This window comes from Vulpes vulpes, chromosome 6 (assembly GCF_048418805.1).
Source record: "Vulpes vulpes isolate BD-2025 chromosome 6, VulVul3, whole genome shotgun sequence".
Taxonomy (NCBI): Eukaryota; Metazoa; Chordata; class Mammalia; order Carnivora; family Canidae; genus Vulpes; species Vulpes vulpes.
In genome coordinates, this window is record NC_132785.1 from 85,271,777 (window position 1) to 85,291,634 (window position 19,858).

The 19,858-nt window shown below is 36.4% G+C and overlaps 1 protein-coding gene across 3 annotated transcripts in view; it reads right to left on the reverse strand.

Annotated features, from left to right (window-relative positions):
• MDGA2 (MAM domain containing glycosylphosphatidylinositol anchor 2) overlaps positions 1-19,858 on the reverse strand; it is a 768,370-nt gene that overhangs the window by 284,442 nt on the left and 464,070 nt on the right. For 2 of the 3 annotated variants that reach the window (XM_026000757.2, XM_072761490.1), the window contains exon 4: positions 5,026-5,222. The exons of the other annotated variant lie outside the window; for it this stretch is intronic. In XM_026000757.2, coding sequence (XP_025856542.1) covers positions 5,026-5,222 — 197 coding nt within the window. The remainder of the gene's footprint in view (positions 1-5,025; positions 5,223-19,858) is intronic. 3 annotated transcript variants of the gene reach the window in all.

A 19,858-nucleotide genomic window follows, 5' to 3' on the forward strand; every position in this document is an offset into this window, starting at 1 on the left:
ATGATTTGTTCAAATATGCTTTCGGGCCCTCTGGCCCTCTTAGCACCCTCTGGAACCCCAATTATTAGCAGATTTTTCCTTTCTGAGGCTGTCATTTATTTCCCTTAACCTTTCCTCATGGTCTTTTAATTGTTTTTCTCTTTTTTTTCCTCAGCTTCATTCCTTGCCATCAACTTGTCTTCTATGTCACTCACTCTTCTATTTCATTAACCCTCACCGTTAGGACCTCCAGTTTGGATTGCATCTCATTTAATTGATTTTTAATTTCGGCCTGATTAGATCTAAATTCTGCAGGCATAAAGTCTCTTGAATACTTTATGCTTTTTTCCAGAGCCACGAGTAGCTTTATAATTGTGCTTCTGAATTGGCTTTCAGATGTCGAATTGTAATCCAAATTCTGTAATTCTATGGCAGAGAGTACTGTTTCTGATTCTTTCTTTTGTGGTGAGGTCTTCTTTCTAGTCATTTTTCTCAGTGCAAAGTGGCTGTATGAGTGGGCAGTGTCAAGAATATAAACCACGATCTAGGTAAATTTCACCCTAGATGATTGTGCCAAGGTCAGAGACCAGAAGTTGAAAACAAAGATCAGAACGAAATAAAACAAAAGGACCACTAAAGTGAAAAACAAATTTTAAAACAAAGTAGTAAAAAATAAAAGACTAAGGATCCTAAAGAAGAAGAGAAAAAGAAAAAAGAAAAAAAGGAGAAAAAGGGGGAAGGGTGACTGGAAGATGGTAGAGATGAAGAAGTTGTAGTGGAGGGAGAATGTAGTCTACCTGAGGGGTCCTAGAGGCTGATCATCTTGTTTCTCAGTATATTAAGTTCTGTATATTAGAAGATACATAGTCCCAAATTTATATAAAGCCAAAATACTTGTAGAGGGCCCCAACGTCGACCACCAAAACATAAATGAGATAAAAGAGGGGGACAGAATGGGAATTTGGGATCTCACAGAATGAACCAGCACAGTATACCAGTTGGTTCTGGGTGCATGCTGGTCATGTTTTAGAAGGTATTAACTTCCATCATTGTAGAACAAAATGAGGCAGAGGAAACAAAAAACACAAAACAAAACAAAAAAAACATATCTTGTATATCTCTCAAAATTAAGTTGAGTACGTTGAAGAATCTAGAAGTGGAAAATACATCTAGGACCTGTATTGTAGAAATATGAAAGTCAAAAAGGAAGAAACTTAAAAATTAACAGGTGCTAAAACATTGTAGTTAAGGTGGGAAAAGAGAAAAAAATGGAAATTTATAGTCTGATATAAAAACGAGTTGTACAGAAGAAAAAAAAAAGGAGGGGTACCCTCTGGTTCTGTATACTATAAATCCCTCAACTTCCCCTCGAGCTTTCCAGCGCTGCTCTGTCAAGAACTTGCTGTCCCCCTGTCCTTCCAGCTGGTCTTCTGGGGAGGGGCCTGCTGTGCTCTCAGGTGTGTGCACCTAGGGGAGCTGCCCCGCCCCCTGCCAGGTGCACGGCTCAGTGGGAGCTGTTTATCATGTTAGGCCCCTGTTCCCTGAGGCCCCGCCCCTCCCAGGCACAGAGTGACACCGGGAGGAACAACCCCACTGGCGGCGGCCAGGTCTCCAGCCCTGGAGTCAGCTCCCGCAGTAACTACCGCAGCTCCCAGTCCGCACAGATCTGGATGCTCCTAGGGCAGCGGGGGTCCTGATCTGCACAGTCGGAGCGCCGGGCGGCAGGAGCGTCCCCACTGTCTTGTGCCCTCCCCACCTCCTCCTGTCCCGGGGGGAGTGCAGGCTCCTGGGCTGTGTCCCCCAGCGCCCTGGGCTCTGGGGCCTTCACCGCTGGAATTGCGCTCCCCGGGCGTGGCTCCAGAAGGCAGCAGGGCGCAGCCCCCTCCGCCGGAGCCCCCACCTGACCCACAGGCTTCTCCCCGAGGCCCCGCCAGGCGGCTCCAGCCCTTTATTGAGCTCCGCCCGTGGTGTGAGGTACACTCTCCTCTGGGGTCACCTCCTCTGTTAGTGACCCCGGGAACCTGGAGGCTCCACTGTCCCTCCTGGGACCCTGCCCGAGTTCCCTGCTGAACGCCCTTCAATCTGGGAAGAATCTGGCGCGGATTTTTAAAGTTACCGCTTCTCCAGGGCTGGGCTTTCCTGTCCCCGAGGTTCTCACCATCCCCCTTAGCCCGGTTCCTCGCAGGTCCCCCCACCCCCTTGAGTCTTTTTTATTTGTTTCAGCCTTCCTACCTTGTTAGAAGCACAAACCCTTCTCTCTGTAGCATTCTAGCTGTTCTCTTCATTAAATCTCAGGTCCAATTCGTAGGTTTTCAGGATGATTTGAAAGTAATCTAGGTAAGTTGGTGGGGCCGAGTCACTTGGGGACCCTATTCCTCCACCATCTTGCCCCTCCCCACCTAATCTTTTTGAAAGTATAATTCCCTCCCCCCAAAATTTGGACAGGGCACATGTGTACATATGCCTAAGAGATCAGACCCTCCTACAGGTAATAAATGGCTATACAGTGTTACCTCAGTATCTGTAAAACTACCACGTTTCACAAGATTCTAAAGGAAAAATTGTTTTCTAAGTTTTAACAACATACACATTTTAGGCAACCTACAGAATTAGAAAAGAATTGCAAATGACACATCTGATAAAGGGTTAGTACCCAGATACATAAAGAATTTATAAAACTCAACACCCCAAAACCAAGTAATCCAATTAAACATAAACAGATATTTCTCCAAAGAAGACAAACAGATGGCCAAGGGACATGTGAAAAGATACTCATTATCATATGTCATCAGGGAAATGCAAATCAAAACCATATCTCTCATCCATCAGAATGGCTAAATTCAAAAACACAAGAAACAACAGGTGTTGGAGATTATGCACTGTTGGTGAAAATGTAAACTGGTGCATCTATGGTAGAAAACAGTATGGAGGTTCCTCAGAAAATCAACAATAGAACTAATTTATGACACAGCAATCACACTACTGGGTATTTCCCCAAATATAAGAACACTAATTCAAATGGATATGTATGCCCTTTGTTTATAGCAGCATTATTTACAAGAGCCAAGATACAGAAGCAGCTCAACTGTCCATCAACTGACGAGTGGATGAAGAAGACAATGGAATATTATTTAGTTATAAAAAGCATGAAATCTTCCCATTTGCAAGGACATGGGTGGAGCTACAGAGTATGCTAAGTGAAATAGGTCAGTCAGAATAAAACAAATACTATATGATTTCATTCATATGTGGAACTTAAGAAATTAAACAAGCAATAGGTAAAAAAAAAAAAAAACAAAACAAAAAAAACAGAAAAACCAAGAAACAGACTCTTAATTACAGAGAACAAACAGATGGTTACCAAAGGGAGGTAATTGGGGAAGTGGGTTAAAAAGTGATGGGCATTAAGAAGTGCACTTGTGATAAGCACCAGGTGATGTATGGAAGTATCAAATTACTATATTGTACACCTGAAACTAATATTACATCATATGTTAACTAACTGAAATTAAAATAAGAACTTTTTAAAAAACAACATACATATTCTAAAAAAACACTGACAATAGGAAAACAAATGGTAGGTGATAATTTATCTGATTTCAAAAGCTTATATGCACCCAAGCAACTAAATACTGGTAACAAATATTTTGTTAATTTTCTAAGAAAATAAATGATATTAATAAAAACTGAAGGATGTATTATAATAGTACATAGAATGTATGGGGAAAACCTGATCCTCTTTGTTGACAGAAGGCTATTGATACTGTAATGTCCTGAGTCAGGAGAGGGTCAGATCGAAACAGGCTGTGTCATGGTAGTCTCAGTAGTAACACACGTGCAACAATGATTTTCAGATATTTATATCTTGGCAAGTCCCAGCTATTCTATAACTTCAAATAGCAATATAATAATATATATGATGTGTTCAGATGTTTTTATATAATCATGTATTCTTTTACAGTTAATATCTAAACATTGGCAATTATATTAATCATAGAGGTCTGGACTCAGACATTACAAGTAAATGGCTTATTATATAAGGAAATATATTTAATGGTGAAAAATTAGATGCTGAGAAATTTACAAATTCAGGATGACCTTTTATTATTACAGAGCTGAGAAGTGAAACATATTTATCCTTAATATTTCAAAGTAGCATATTCATAATATATAAAATTTAGTTGTATATTATCCTAGTTACAATCACATAGAATCTCAAAGCTCCAGATAATGTGGTCAAATCCTTGTTTATCTTATTGCCTATATCTTTTTAAAATTATTTTTCATGGTCACAGATATTTTGAGTATTTTCCATAGACATTTTTATTAAAAATATTTTACTTTGTCAATTAGGTTTGTATTCCTTTCTAGTCACCAGAAAAGCTTTATAATATAACGGCATTCAAATATTCTTACAAATTTCAGTGTCTTCCTCGAGAATTACTGATTCTCTACTCGATACATATTATAAAAGAATATTTCATATCACATTCACTCCCTGTAAAATTAACTCAATTTTTTAATTAAATAAGTTAATGACTCATTAGATATTTTAGTTTTTACATGATTAGGATCTATTTTTAAACTAAGTTAAAACCCAAAATGAACAAAAGAAATGGAAGACTTTTCCCTAAAATCAAAGTTAAATGAATTTCAAGTAGATTTCTTCATTCTTTTAAAATATATTTGCCACTGCAAATAAGAAAATGAAAATCACTCCCTTTAAGAAATATTAAAAAAAAAAGAAATATTTCCCACAAAAAACAAAGCAGTCAGCAAATGTAAAATTATGTACTTCAGTGAAAACCTAGTGAACCTATTTATAAAGAAATACAAATTAGGATACATTAACTTAATTTTTTTTCAAATGTTAACATTTTAAATTTAATTACCATATAAAAAATTAACAAATTGCCTTTTATTGTTTGAATTATCTTTCAGTCAAAGGTCAGTTTGGAAAGACTCTTCAAGTAGACATAACATTGCATGCTCTCTGAATTAGGAATATATTTTAGCAGAATGGGGTGTAAATACCTTAATTCCTACCTGGGTAAAGAAGGGTTCGTAAATCTCAACTCCTTTATCAGATCCTTGGAGTAATACCTCCTGGCCACGTCTCCAGCTATACCGAACAGGTGGATTGGAATTGGCAACACACCGGAGGAACACTGTTCTTTCATAGTAAAATTGTTCTTTAGCTTCACCTATACTTTGATGAACAGTTACTACTGGGTCATCCAAATCTAAAAAAAATAAATAAATAAATAAAAACAACCAAATGACACTGTTATGAGTTACACAGCTTTTATAGGTATTAAACATATAAAATCTGACCAAAGGTGCATTTTCATAAGGGATTTTATTGCTTATCATTAGACTCACTTTTTTTAAATTTAGTTTATTGAACTCATTTAGAGAAAGTTCCAATGATAGGCAGAGAATTCAATAGCTACTTTCTAAGAGCTATGCCTGCTGAGATAGTGCAAATGACTGCATATTTCCAACAGAGCTCCATGAGAGAGATCGGAATCCAAGACCTTTAAATTCAAGAGATTAGCCAAAACAATGAAACAAAGTGACAGGGAAATAAATACCAAACAGCTCAATAGACTCTTTCCCTGAATACACTTCTTTTCCAAACATTTATAACTAATATATTCAAAGCAATCAAGAATTATGTTTAAAAATCATTATTCTTATATTAAGAAAATATAATCTTTCACTGGGTTAAGTTTTTCCTTCATCTCAGATTTTATTTCCCAGATTATATTTGCTAATTTGAAATGTGATAAAAGGTTGTGTTAAAAGCATTAATGTTCCTACTACAGGTGATGGGGACTAAATTTTTGCCATCTTACATGTATTCTAAAGAAGGGATATATACCACAATATTTAGTAAACTTTTCTGGGGGGAAAAAGACAAACAATACAATCTTGGGCTTTGTATGAACTTGGGTTCATAGAGTTTTTCTCTCTACTACCTTATCCTACTATTGTAGTGTGAAAACAAAGACAGTTAAGTAAACGAGTGGATGATGAATGTTGCGGAGTCCCAGTAAAACTATTTACAAATGCAAATGCCTCAGCCAGATTTGGCTCATGGGCCATAGTCTGCCAAAGATTGCCAACTCCTGATTTACCACATTCCAGTTTCTTTCATTAAAAGAAGAAGAGATTAAAAAATGAACTTGCTTTAAAACAACTGCGTTGTATATTTGTAAGTTGCTAAGAGAATAGATCTTAAAAGTTGTCATCTCAGGAAAAAAGCAAAACAAAACATCTGTACCTATGCATGGTGATAGATGTTAACTGAACTTATGTGGTGATCATTTTGCAATATGGACAAATATACAATCATATATACATGAAACTAATATGTTAATTATACTTCAACAAAAAAAATGGGGAAAATAAATCAATAACAACAATAACAAGCTCTTGGTTCCATGTGCAACTATTAACCTAGTATGTACTTACTAAATATGAGGCAAACATTTGCTGTGTTTAAATATTAATTTCATCGAGCTTTGTCCCTTTTGGCTTTCTAACTGAAAGATTACTTAGTGCTCTTGGTAATTCAAAGATTACTTTGTGCTCTTAGATTTCCTCATCAATAAATGAGAATAATAATGGTACCACACTATTAGGGCTGTTAGAGAATTAAATGAGCTAGTCCTTAAAGCCTTAAGCACATAGTAAATGCTCGATAAAAGTTAGCTATTATTATTACTCATCATTATTGGAGTTTCATTTAGACTTCCATTTATTTTACATTGTTTCCTTACCTTTATCCACCAATTCATAATGCACTCAACTCTCATTTTAAATAGATAAAAGTGTTATTTTGTCATTTGTTCAGGCTAGTGATTTTTTACATGACAATACTTTCATGTGAACACTGAAGAGAAGCTACAATATTATATAAATATAAGAATAGTGGTGTGTGAGCACATGCTACCCTGAATATTTAAAAGGCACTGTTCTTTAGAAAAGATTCTTCATGATGCATTAAAATAATAAAAGCCAACAAAAGTAGTGAAGTAATAGCTGCCCTAAGGAATCAAAGAACAGAATCCCAAATTTTCCCAGTTTTAAAAAAGGTTTTTCCAAATGTGAATTGCTTGACAGCCCTACTTAAATTTCTAGTTTTGCAACATTCTGAGTTTTTTCCCCCCAACATTAGAATCTTTTCACAGCGACCTCAAAGGCCTCTAATTATAGTAGTATAAATTTACGGACCAACTGCTGCTTTTTTGGTAAAGTTTAAGGAAATTTCAGTTTCAATTCATTCTATTAGCTGTGCAGGGATGTATGTTATGTGGTTTTAATAATCAGTGAACTTAGGGATACCAGCATCATTATCATGAAACTTTTAAAGGCCTTTTAAATATACAAAACATTCACTTATTTGGTGATTAGTCCTTCACATACAAATCAAATCCTAAAGAAGATTGATTTGGTGAATTCAGTCTTAGAGACTTGAAAAAAAAAAAAAAAGGTATTGTGAGTTGATTGTAAACTATTTTTTTTCTTACTCAAAACATAGTTTCTTTTAGTCATAGTCTCATTTTCAGAAGACATGAGCTGTATTATGTTGTAAAAACAAAATTCTGAAGCCAGCAAGTTTAGGAAGAAAACAGAATTGGATGGTAATCAATGTAACAATGATGATTCTCCTTGGATTCCAAATAGCTATTATTGTACTTTACAATATCCATTTATTGACATATACCCAGTTCTTTCTTTGTTAGGTGGTGGTGTCAATGGGCTCAGTCAGGAATAGACCAAACGCGAACAAACATTTAAACATGCTCTTCTCTGATCTCTGTAAGTTTTGGGTCACTGGCCTTCTGAGAATCTAATCCTGTGACAATGGCTTACTGAATATTGTATTGGCAGAACTATCTGTTGGATTCACCCATGTTTAGGAATTTCTATTTCACAAAACTCCTAAATGATATTTTTTAGACTAAAAAACAGACATGACAAAAACAAGATATCTTCTAGAAAAGTCAAATAATGGCATGCCTAAAAATACATTTTCTGTGTGTTGTGTGGGTTTATACACACATGTACATTTATATGTAGTTTTATATACATACATATACATCACTTAAAACAGTATATACATTTAATATAAACTCTACACAGTATTACTGAATATGTGTATTTGTTTAGGTCAGGTTTCGTGGAAAAGAGTTTCTAAGATAGAGGTACCCGTGTATTGGGAAGTACCTTCTTGATCAACACTCAGAGTGAACGACTTAGGATTGTCAAGGAGGAGAGCTGAGCTACAGCACAGTTGCAACAAAAATCTCTGTACCTCTAGAGAAGTGATGGAGCTGTAATATCTCCTCAGAGCTGTCCTGCCCTAAGGCAAGGCAACTAAGACTTAGGCCCCATCTCCTCCTCATCAACCAGCCCTTGACTGTGTGCTATTCCCACCTAGGGTGCATGACCTCAGGAGGGATAGCTCTGTTTGGTTTAGGGCAATTTCTAAAGAAGGATTTAGCTGATAGCCATCAGCTGCTTAAACTCTCAGCAGCTGGAGGAATGAGTCCTTCAGTACTGAGGAAGGGGTCTGGCTGGTACACCATAGCATCTGCTTAGATACATTTTCTAGATATGATAATTCACTCTATCTGGGAAAACCTATTTCAAGATGCTGGTTAGTCCCGGGAAAACTGTCAAAAGCAACTGTGGTGAGATGATATTCCTCATCTCTTTCTACTATTACCATTCTAAAGTGCTCCCATCCTGGTCTAGTAAATTCTTTGGCATAAGTAGGTTACTTAATGAGGTCACCAGATCTTTGTCACTGAGGATTTTGAGCCTCAGGTCACTACGTTCTTCTCAAGTCATTACTGATGCACTTATCTGTTTACCACCAAAATTTCTCAAGAGAATACCAAGAAATCATTCGGTGGGTTATCTGGGTATCAACATATTATATACTCTCTCACTGTGTAACAACAGTCCTACCTCCAGCTGGTCATATGGACCAGTTAACTCCCTCCAGAAAGGTGATTCCTCTTATCTGTTTTTCCTAACACAGAAAGCCTAAAGTAAATGAGTAGCAGCAATGGCTTGAAGATTGATGGGGCTCTTGCTGTGTCACTTAATAGAAGCTTTTCCTCTTCTGAGAACTAGGACTTCTAAACTGGTGGAGCTCAGAGTTTCAGGAAGAGAAACAGAGATTCCCCAAGTGCATCATTGAATGTGATAGTAGTAAGTGGGTCACTCTTTGATTTTAAACCTATGTATTCCATATTTTTTAAAAAAGCACATTATATAACAATAGTCATTGATTTAGAATGCACACTTTATCTTGGAGAATAGGACCCCTTGCTTACCAGCCATTATCTCTCTGAGACTCAGTTGCCTCCTCCAAAGGCCATTCTATCAATCTAGTAAATTGGAATTTTTAGGTGATAGAGAATATATGACCAGAGAATCCCATGACAATGTTTTCAATGCTCTATCTTCACTTATGCAACATGTGCTTTTCATCCCATGAGTAGTTAGATGGGATCCTGTGTTAAGAATAAAACATTCTAAAGGCCCTTGGGTAGGGCTGTTGCTGACATCAGCATAAACATCCATACCCAGAATACATGTCAAATCCAGTCCAAATGATGTAGTCACATCAAGGGTAAAATAGGTCTAACTAATATAACCAACTTGCTACCAAGGGATAGGTTTGAATTTTGAAGGATAGCACTTTTCCTGTGTCAAGTGTTGGTCTCTGTTGCTTCCTGGTTAGATATTCAATAATGGCAGTAGATAGATCAACTTTCATGGACGAGGACTCATGGTTCAAGCTTATGCATAACCTCCATCCCTACCATTATGGCAATTCTGTTCATGAGCCTGTTGTGCTATTTATGAGAAGCCAGTGACAGAAGTTGGTTGTTATCAACTGTTTGTGCTATTCTGCTTCATCCTTTTGTGCTTCTGTGGTGGATACTTTTTGGTCTTTAATAATATGCACTCCCATAGATTCATCAGCATACCTGAACACACCTCTTTCCATTCAAAGCAGGTTACGAGGGACACTACCTAAACCAAAGTTCTGCCCATTGGAAAGATGTTCCTTTGTTCTCTCAGGAACAACCCAGAGAGGGGCAGTACTGAAGCAGCAATCCAGTTTTTGGCTTGCATACATATACTGAGTGGCCCATCATAAAAAAGTCTAGCGTTTTTTCTTCACCATCAACTTCTAAGTAACCCACTCTGTGGGCAGATAAGACCTGAGAAAAAGGAACTGGCAAAACATTGATAGATACCATGAGGATCTGGGCACCTTCTTGTACAACTTACTTGGGTCCTTGGATCCTGGCCATACCTTATCCTGAATTTCCCAATGCCATATTCTATCATCTGACCTATTTTATGGCTGGATGTTGGTAGATGTGACAAAGCTCAATGTGTGATTGGTGGTTCAGACCACATGGTCATTTGATATTCCATATTCAGATACTTCATCTCTACCAATGCCCAGTAGTACACTAGGAGCTATTTTATGAAAGGGGCATTATTCTTGACTTTAGAAAGCATGGTCTTACCAATAATCCTATAAATTTAGTTTATAATTCTATTAGTATTGTTGTAAACCATACATTTTTTCCAGCACTGATAGGTTATATGACTCAAGCCCCAGGGTCACTTACATCACAGCATAGGCAAACTAGAGAACCCTTTCCTACTCTGAAACATAGTTGAAGTTGATAGTTGAAGCCTTCTGAATTACCTGATAAATGGATTGAAATGGTATTTCCAAGTGTGGAGTGTGCTGTGGAACCCAAAAAGACTTAGCAGGAACTGTGTTTCCTTTGAAGGTAGGAATTGTGAGATGCAATAACTGGTGCTTTACTTTGGAGAGGATAACTGGCAAGGCACATACAACAGAACCTGTAAAATTTTACTAATACTGTGGGCCCCTGAATCTTCATAGGCTTATTACAATTCTCTGGATTATGCAATGTCTTATCAAGATATTCAATGTACTTGCCAATTCTTGTTTATCTGGACTGATAAACATGATCTCTTTGGTATAGTGGACCAATAACATGTTCAACAGAATGTTATGAAAGAGTGTGAGAGTTAATTTAGCTTTAGGGCAAATATATGCTACTGTCCATCTCAAGTGAATGCAAATTATTTGTAATCTTCTTTCCTAACAGAAATGAAAAGAAACACATTAACAGTTATTAACGGACACACAGTATGTACCTAGGCCATGTTATCCTACTCTAGCAAAAACAGACGATCTGGTAAAAGCTGCAACGAGGGCACTACTTGGATGAGTTTGTCATAGTCCATTGTCTTCCTCTAGGTTCCCTCTGGTTTCATCAGGAGACAACATTGTCAATAAATGAAATATGATATGGACTACCACCAGCACATCTTTTAAGGTTTTAAGGGTGGCATTAATCTCTATTTCCCTTGGGATATAATATTATGTTCAATAAATCTCAGCTCAAAGTGTGGAAGTGTCAGAGGCTTCAATTTGGCCTTCTCACTAGGATAGCTCTACCTCGAAATATCAAGAAATCAATATGGAGGTTCTGACAACTAGCAAATATGTCCATTCCAATTACACAACTGGAGACAAGATAAATGACAACAGGGTGGATCTATGGATCGGTAGACCCAATGTGAGCCTGTCATAGGCCACAATTCCATTTATTACCTGGCACCTATATGTCCAACTCTAATAATATAAGGGCTTGAAAATTCTGTAGAATATCAGGTATTAAGGTCAACTTAGATGCTGTGTATCATAGTCCTCAAAATGTTTCACAAGTTTGCTTTTCCTAGAAAATGGTTATTCAAATAAGGGGATATAGATGCTTTAAACAAAGAATTTGGAGAATCATTACCATATACACTTGGAATGGTGTTGCTGGGTTCCTTCGAGTGACTCAATCTCCCCTTCAGTCAAAGAGTTCAAAGTATGAAAATTACCTTAGGTGCAGCAATTGGACAAAGAATAGCATAATTCAAAAGAAATATGTGACCATATTCGGCCTCCTGATCATCCATCTGATTTTCTAATAGTGTAGACAGGATAATTCCCTTGTTGACTGTCCACTTACTTTTCCCTGTAGGATGCTATGTTTTATTGTCCATATTTAGAGCTCTCTGTTTGTCTATAGCCCTGGGTGCATTTTCACTAGCTGCTCATTAAGATAACTCTGCCCAACCATGCTTGTGACAACTAAGCACTGACATCTAGATTCTATTATGTTGAGATCTTGACATTCTCATTCCTATCAGGGATCTCAATTTTGTATTAGCATCATATACCATCAACATTTGCCTACAGAGAACAAGTCACCTCTGAGCTTCTCAATGCTGTTCAATCTCAGTCATCAGCACATTCTTAATGCTTTAGGGGTGTCTTCAAAGACTTTACAAAGAAGATAGTGAATGGCTTTTCTGGACTCTCACGGGTATATTCACTTTAGCATATTCACATAGCTGAGTTTTTTGATACATTTTTCTACCATATACACAGCAGCTCTGGCATTTATACTTCTTTTATTGGTAAAGCTTGCTTTCCTCAAGCTTCCAACAGCTATCTAGCAGCAGCAACTCTCTCCTATCCTTGTCAAGTTGTCAAATTCTATAACTTGGGAGAATACTATCATATAAATAAACTCTTATTCTCTATCCCCATTTGATCTTCTCCATCTTCCAATCTTATTCAATCTTATTCTCCAACCCACTTGATCCAGCAGCCTCATGATCCAATTCCATATATACTCTCCCAACTCCTGCCAGTAAATATTGCCACTCATCTGAAGTATAGACCCTTTCCTACTTTACAGCATTTCTGTGGCCATGTGATGACATCTATTGACTCTATATATTGAACTGGAGCCCAGGAATGGAGGTGGAGGTATATATCTTCAGAGGGGTATTACCATAAAAGGAAAAAGTTTCTGAATCATCTTTAAGCAAGGTGGTCATGATAGCCCTTAATTTGAAGGAAAAGACCACTTCTGCAGGCCCAGAAGGTTTATGGAGTATTGGATTTCAAGCTATCTTAAGTGATAAACTCAAATGTACTCCAAATCAGAGTTCTACTTGTTCTCAACCAGGTTTAAGATACTGGCTTAGCTGATTTGTTGGGGGTAAGGATTCAAATTTCTGTAAAGCTCTGCTATGCTTTTAAATACATCCTAAGCCTCACTTACTATCAGCTTTTATGATCTCTGGCTAAAGATGAGAGTCTCTTTATATTCGATGAAAGAGATCTTATTCTCACATATCACCTTCAATTCATTATTATTCACATTCAGTCTTTCATTCTTTTTCTCCACTGCATGAATAGAACAGCAGAAACAGATTTGATTATCATTATAATAATTAACTTTCCCTTGAATTCTTCAAAAGCCAAAGATACTGAATTCATAGTGCATTACCTCCCACTAGTACCTATCCTTGTTCATCATCAGTGAAGGTTTTAACAATTTCACCATTACAGTATTCAAGAGCTATCAGTGGTTCACCTACTTCTAGAAATGGAGTCCTCACTATCAGCCAGTTGGGGGCTGATGGGGAGATTACCCATCTACTTGTAACATTCTACCTTAGAGTCTACATCTGAGACCATTTAGAATGATTCCTTGAAAATATGATTCTTTGGTGAAGACATGCATTCAGGAAACTTATTGAGGAGTGCCCTCAGGACCAATTCTTGTGTTGGTTTACAAAATTGCAAAATTGCAAAAAAAAAAAAAAAAAGGTAGGAAATATTAGGCAGTGGGAGGAGTTAAACTGTGATGCATCACTACAAAGTCTCCAGATGATCCAGAAGGAGCTCTACAATTGGGATGGACTTTCATAGTTTTCCTATATGTTCTATAAAGGATTGTTCTATAAAAGACACTGATAAATCACTGTTAGGGCTTCTCTGGTGAGAAGACTTGATCTTTGGTAGCTCTTTCCAAGTGAGGATAATTTTATGAGAGGTATTCACTTGAAAGTTAACATCTTTCAGCACACCCAGCATTTAGACAGAATACTAACTACATACAGTTTTATCCAAGGATCTTGAGGTTATCATTTCTAATTTTCTTCAGTCTTTATATATAGTTCAAATAATATAATATCTTTATTTAATATTCAGTTTTCATACTAAATGGCTTTGATAATATTATAAAACCACACTCTACTATTTTCTATTATTGCTGATATTTTATCTGGAATTATTTCTTCTCTTTAAAACAAATTTCTTTTAATTTAATAAGCTGAGTATGTGAAATTCAAACACCTAGAGATGATATCCATTGACAAATGCAAAATATTATTCGAAGTAAAGAGAATATTATTTTTATTATTTAAGAGAGGCCAAAACTCTTCACATTTATGAAATAATAAAAATCACTGATATATAATTTAATATACGAGTATCTGCCTTGAATATATTTTAATAACATAGCATGGCTTTATATAAAATATAACTATGTGGATATAAAGTATCCACACAGTAAATGTAAAGAAGATTGATCTGTAGCTATTATGATTAATGTCAATTTTCAGCAAGGCTACGCATACATACAATAAAGTTAATCTAAGGAAAATTAGTTTCTTCCCATTAATAGAACAACTACTCCTGTCTAACTGAAATAATCTTCTAGAAACTTTCTCTTCGGCTGATTAAACATGTCAGGAACTGCCAAATTAAAGACATATACATATTTATGATGATATAAACTACATTTTTAACCGTAGAAAAATATATGAATTGAACTGGGTGACTGATTACTATAGGACTGAGAGAAAGGTGGGAGTTAAGGAAGGACTTGGCTTGGGCAGATGGGTAGACAGTCATTAACAGGAATATGAAATGTAAAGTAAACCTTTTTCTGGCCAGAGGAGACAGGGGAGATTATGAAAGATGAAGATGTTTTTGTTTAAATCATGCTAAATGTTTAAATCATGCTGAAGCACATATTGTTCTCCTTGTTACAATGTACATAGACTGTGGGCAGAATAAGAAGTCTGGGCTACAGATATGGATTTGTGAGTCATCAGTATGCTGTGTGAGGGATGAGACCATTCAAGGCATGTGCAGAACAAAGAGAGGGAAGATCCAAGGAGAGAGCCCTGGGCAACACCAAGTGGAGGAAAAAAGAAGGGGAAACCATTGGAAAAAAAAAACTGAATAAAAACTCATGAAAAGGTAGAGACAAAACAAATCAAAAGGAAACAAAATAAATTCAAAAGTAATTCCACTGCCATGAAGGAGTTGGAAACCAGAATAAATGTTGAAAAGAGATCAAGGTAAGAATAGAACTGATAAATCACTTTAAGCTTGGCAAGAAATAGGTCACTGGTGGCCTTCACCATAGTTCTGTCAGAGGAATAGTAGAACCAATAGTCATTTTCCTGTGCCTTAAAGCAGTGAAAGCCAGTGAAAATATGGAGAGATTCATAGATAAAATACTTACAAGAAACTTGGTTCTGACAAGAAAGAATTAGAAGAGTAGCTAGAGGATAGCATGTGATCATAGGAATCCTGCTGTTTGCTTTGCTTTGTTTTCCTCTAAGCTGACAGACATATATTTAAGTCCAAATAAGGAAGAGCCAAGAATTTATATGAAAAAAATAAGATAGTAGGTATCTTTACGAAAATGGTCAATATGTGAACTATTTTAATGGTATAATTACATGGATTATTTTTAAAAGATCTTATGCATTTATTTGAGAGAGAGAGTGTGTGTGTATGCGAAGGGGGGGGGGTGTGCAGAGGAAGAAGCAGAACTCCCTACTGAGCAGGGAGCCTGATGTAGGGCTCGATCCCAGGACCCGGGGATCATGACCTGAGCAAAGGCAGACACTTAACCGAAAGAGCACCCAGGCACCCTTAATTACATGGATTTTTCACCTTATCGGTAGTATATTCTTGTTTTTAGGAGGTGTTCACCCAAGCTTCCAATGTTTTAGATTACAAAACTTGGAATTATTTTTGACCTCTATTTTTTTAATAAAGATATAGATTTTCTACCTGAAAAAATCCAAAGTTAGTGCTTATATATTCAATAGTCCTGTTTGAGATAAGGTTCACTAAATCATGGGAGCATTTGTTTAGTCTACTCTCCACTTAAACTAGGGTATTCTAGTGACCTCAAAGAGTTAACTCATCTCCCAGCATGCACAGGCACAATTAATCTATGTGCTTATGGTTAATCAGTTATTAACAGCAACCAAAATCATGGGGCGTAGTTACAAGTTAAAGAATCAATTAATCTCAAAAATAATCACAGCAGAGGCATGCTTTCCACAGGGCTTTATTCCACCATTTGGTCCAATTTTTCTTTCTTTAATCTTTGAATTAAACCAAATGAATCTGAAAACCCAGATGGCAAAGACACACTAAATACTGTACTGGATGTCATCTTCCCCTCTGGGAAGTTCTAGAAATCTTAAAAAAAAATCTGAATATGTTTTCTCAAGGAATATAATCACTTAATACTCTTAGAGGCATGAAAGCTCATCATGTATACTGTTTCTCATTTTTTGGATACGAATTTATGTCACTATTATAATTATAGGATGAATGTGCAGGATAATAAATAGTGTTAATTAACCTGAATAAAATTAAGTCACCTTAAAGTTATACAAAAAAGAAACTTATTAAATAATTATTAGACATATCAGTAATCAAGCAGAAGGTACTTCGCTATAAACAAAGCATCAATGTCCATGATTTGCAGCCCTTTCTGCAGGTATTAATATAAAAGCAACATTTTCTTAGATAAATCAATGAGATATTTTGTGCATGTATTCACAAGAAGAGTTTCATATCTTTTCCTACATAATGTTTCATACACAATGACTAATTTTATCTGATAACTCATAAAAGAAAACAAACAAAAATGAGTACTTGACACCAAATTCTCAAAAATGGGACATTTATAGAGGGAAGCTATCTATAATATTTTGTCTCATTCTTATCTGAAATTTTGTTCTTATGGATCTACTTACACAAATTACACTGAATCTTCTGTAATTTTTAAATTTTATTAAGTTTTTAAATTTAATTCCAGAATAGTTAACATATGGTGCTATATTAGTTTCAGGTGCACAATATGGGGTTTCAACAGTTCAAGACATTGCTTAATGCTCATCATGATGAAGTGTACTCTTTAATCCTCATCACCTATTTCATCCATCTCCCCTCCCACCTTCCCTACATAACCACCAGTTTGTTCCCTATAGCTAAAAATCTGTTTCTTAGTTTGTTTCTCTCTTTTTTCCTTTTATTTGCTTTGTTTCTTAAATTCCACATATGAGTGAAATTATACGGTATCTGTCTTTCTTTGACTGACTTATTTCAATTAGTCTTATATTCTCTAGCTCCAATCATGCTGTTCCAAACAGCACAATTTCATTCTTTTATATGGCTAATATTCCATTGTGTGTGTGTGTGTGTGTGTGTGTGTGTGTGTGTGTGTGTGTAACCTCTTCTTTACCCATTCGTCTACTGATGGACACATGGGCTGCTTTCATAATTTGGCTATTGTAAGTAATGCTATAGGGATCCTTGGGTGGCGCAGCGGTTTGGCGCCTGCCTTTGGCCCAGGGCGTGATCCTGGAGACCCGGGATCAAATCCCACGTCAGGCTCCTGGTGCATGGAGCCTGCTTCTCCCTCTGCCTATGTCTCTGCCTCTCTCTCTCTCTCTGTGACTATCATAAATAAATAAAAAAAAATAAAAAAATATGTAAGTAATGCTATAATAAACATAGGAGTGTATGTATCCCTTTGAATTAGTGTTTTTGTATTTTTTGGGTAATCACCCAGTAGTGTGATTACTCTATCACAAGATAGTTCTATTTTTAAATTTTTGAGGCACCTCCATACTCTTTTCCACAGTGAGTATACCAGTTTGCATTACCACCAACACTGCACAAGGGTTCCTTTTTCTACACATCCTTGACAATACTTCTTATATCTTGTGTTTTTTATTTTAGCTATTCTAATGGGTGTGAGGTGATATCTCATTTTAGTTTTAATTTAATATATCTGTGATGATGAGTGGTGTTGAGCAGGGGACAGATCGGACAGTACAGACTTCCCTAACATGCCAGCACAGCCAGCATTTCCTCAATTATACTGATTGTCTACTCTGGGGAGAATGGCCTGAGACCCAGCTGGGGAGCCAGGCAGATCTCAAACCACCAAAGTCCCTACCAAATGCAGCCCATCCCATTTCAGCCCACTTCCTGTAGGATAATGTGAAGCCTCAGAGCTCCAGTCACCAGTGATGGATTCACCCTTTCAAATAAATAAAGTATAATTGTGTTTTTTTAAAAAAAGAAGGAACTACAGATCAGTATCTTCTGTATTTCTTCTTTGGAGAAATGTCTGTTCAGGTCTTCTCATTTTTAATTGAATTATTTTTTTTTTGGAGGTGTTGAGTTCTATCACTTCTTTATATATTTTAGATACCAGCCCTTTATCACATATGTCATTTGGAAATATCTTCTCCCACTCAATAGGTTGCTTTTCACTTTTGTTGATTGTTTCTTTCATTGTGTGGAAGATTTTTATTTTGTTATAATCTCAATAGTTTACTTTTGCTTTTATTTCCCTTGCCTCTGGAGATATATGTAGAAAAAATGTTACTATGGCCAATTCCAGAAAAAATACTACCTGTGTTCTCTTCCAGAATTTAATGGTTCAAGTCTCACATTTAGATCTTTAATCCTTTTTAAGTTTATTTTTGTGTGTGGTATAAGAAAGTGGTTCAATTTCATTCTTTTGCATGTAGCTGTCCAGTTTTCCCAACACCATTTGTTGAACACTCTCCAATTGCATTGCCTTGCCTCCTTTGTCAAAGATTAATTGACCATTAATTTTTGTTTGTTTTTGGGCTTTCTATCCTGTTTCACTCATCTATGTATTTTTCTGCCAGTACCAAACTTTTTTTATTACTACAGCTTTGTAGTAAACTTGAAATCTGGAATTTTTACACCCCCAACTTTCTCTTTCGTTTTTTTTTTAAGATTGTTTTGGCTATTTGGAATCTTTTGTGGTTCCATACAAATATTAGGATTATTTGTTCTGGTTCTGTGAAAAGTTACATTGGTATTTCAATAGGGATTGCATTAAATCTGTAGATTGCTTTGGGTAGTATAGATATTTTAGCAATATTGGTTCTTCCAATCCATGAGCATAGGATATCTTTCCATTTGTGTCACCTTCAATTTCTTTCATCAGTGTTTTACAGTTTTCAGAGTATAGATCTTTCAGTTCCTTGGTTATGTTTTTTTCTAGATATTTTAGTTTTGGTGCAATTGTGTTTCTGCTTTCTTAATGTCTCTTTCTGTTGCTTCATTATTAGTGTATAAAAATACAGTGGATTTCTGTACACTGATTTTTGTATCCTGTGACCTTAACTGAATTCATTTTCAGTTCTGGTGGTTTTGTGTGTGTGTGTGTGTGTGTGTGTGTGTGTGTGTGTGTGTGGTCCTCAGGTTTTTCTGTATATAGTGTCATTCACCTGCAAATAGTGAATGTTTTACTTCCTCCTTACCAATTTGGATTCCATTTATTTCTTTTTCTTGTCTAATTTTTATGGCTACGACTTCCACTACTATATTGAATTAAACTAGTATGAGTGGACTACCTTCTCTTGTTCCTGATCTCAGGGAGAAAGCACTCAGCTTTTCATCATAGAGTATAACATTAGCTGTAGGGTTTTCAAATATAGCCTTTAATTCGTTTTTTCAGATTTCATGTATTTATTCATGAGAGAAACTGAGAGAGAAAGAGAGAGGCAGAGACACAGGCAGAGGGAGAAGCAGGCTCCATGCAGGGTGCCCGACATTGGACTCGATCCTGGGACTCCAGGATCAAACCCT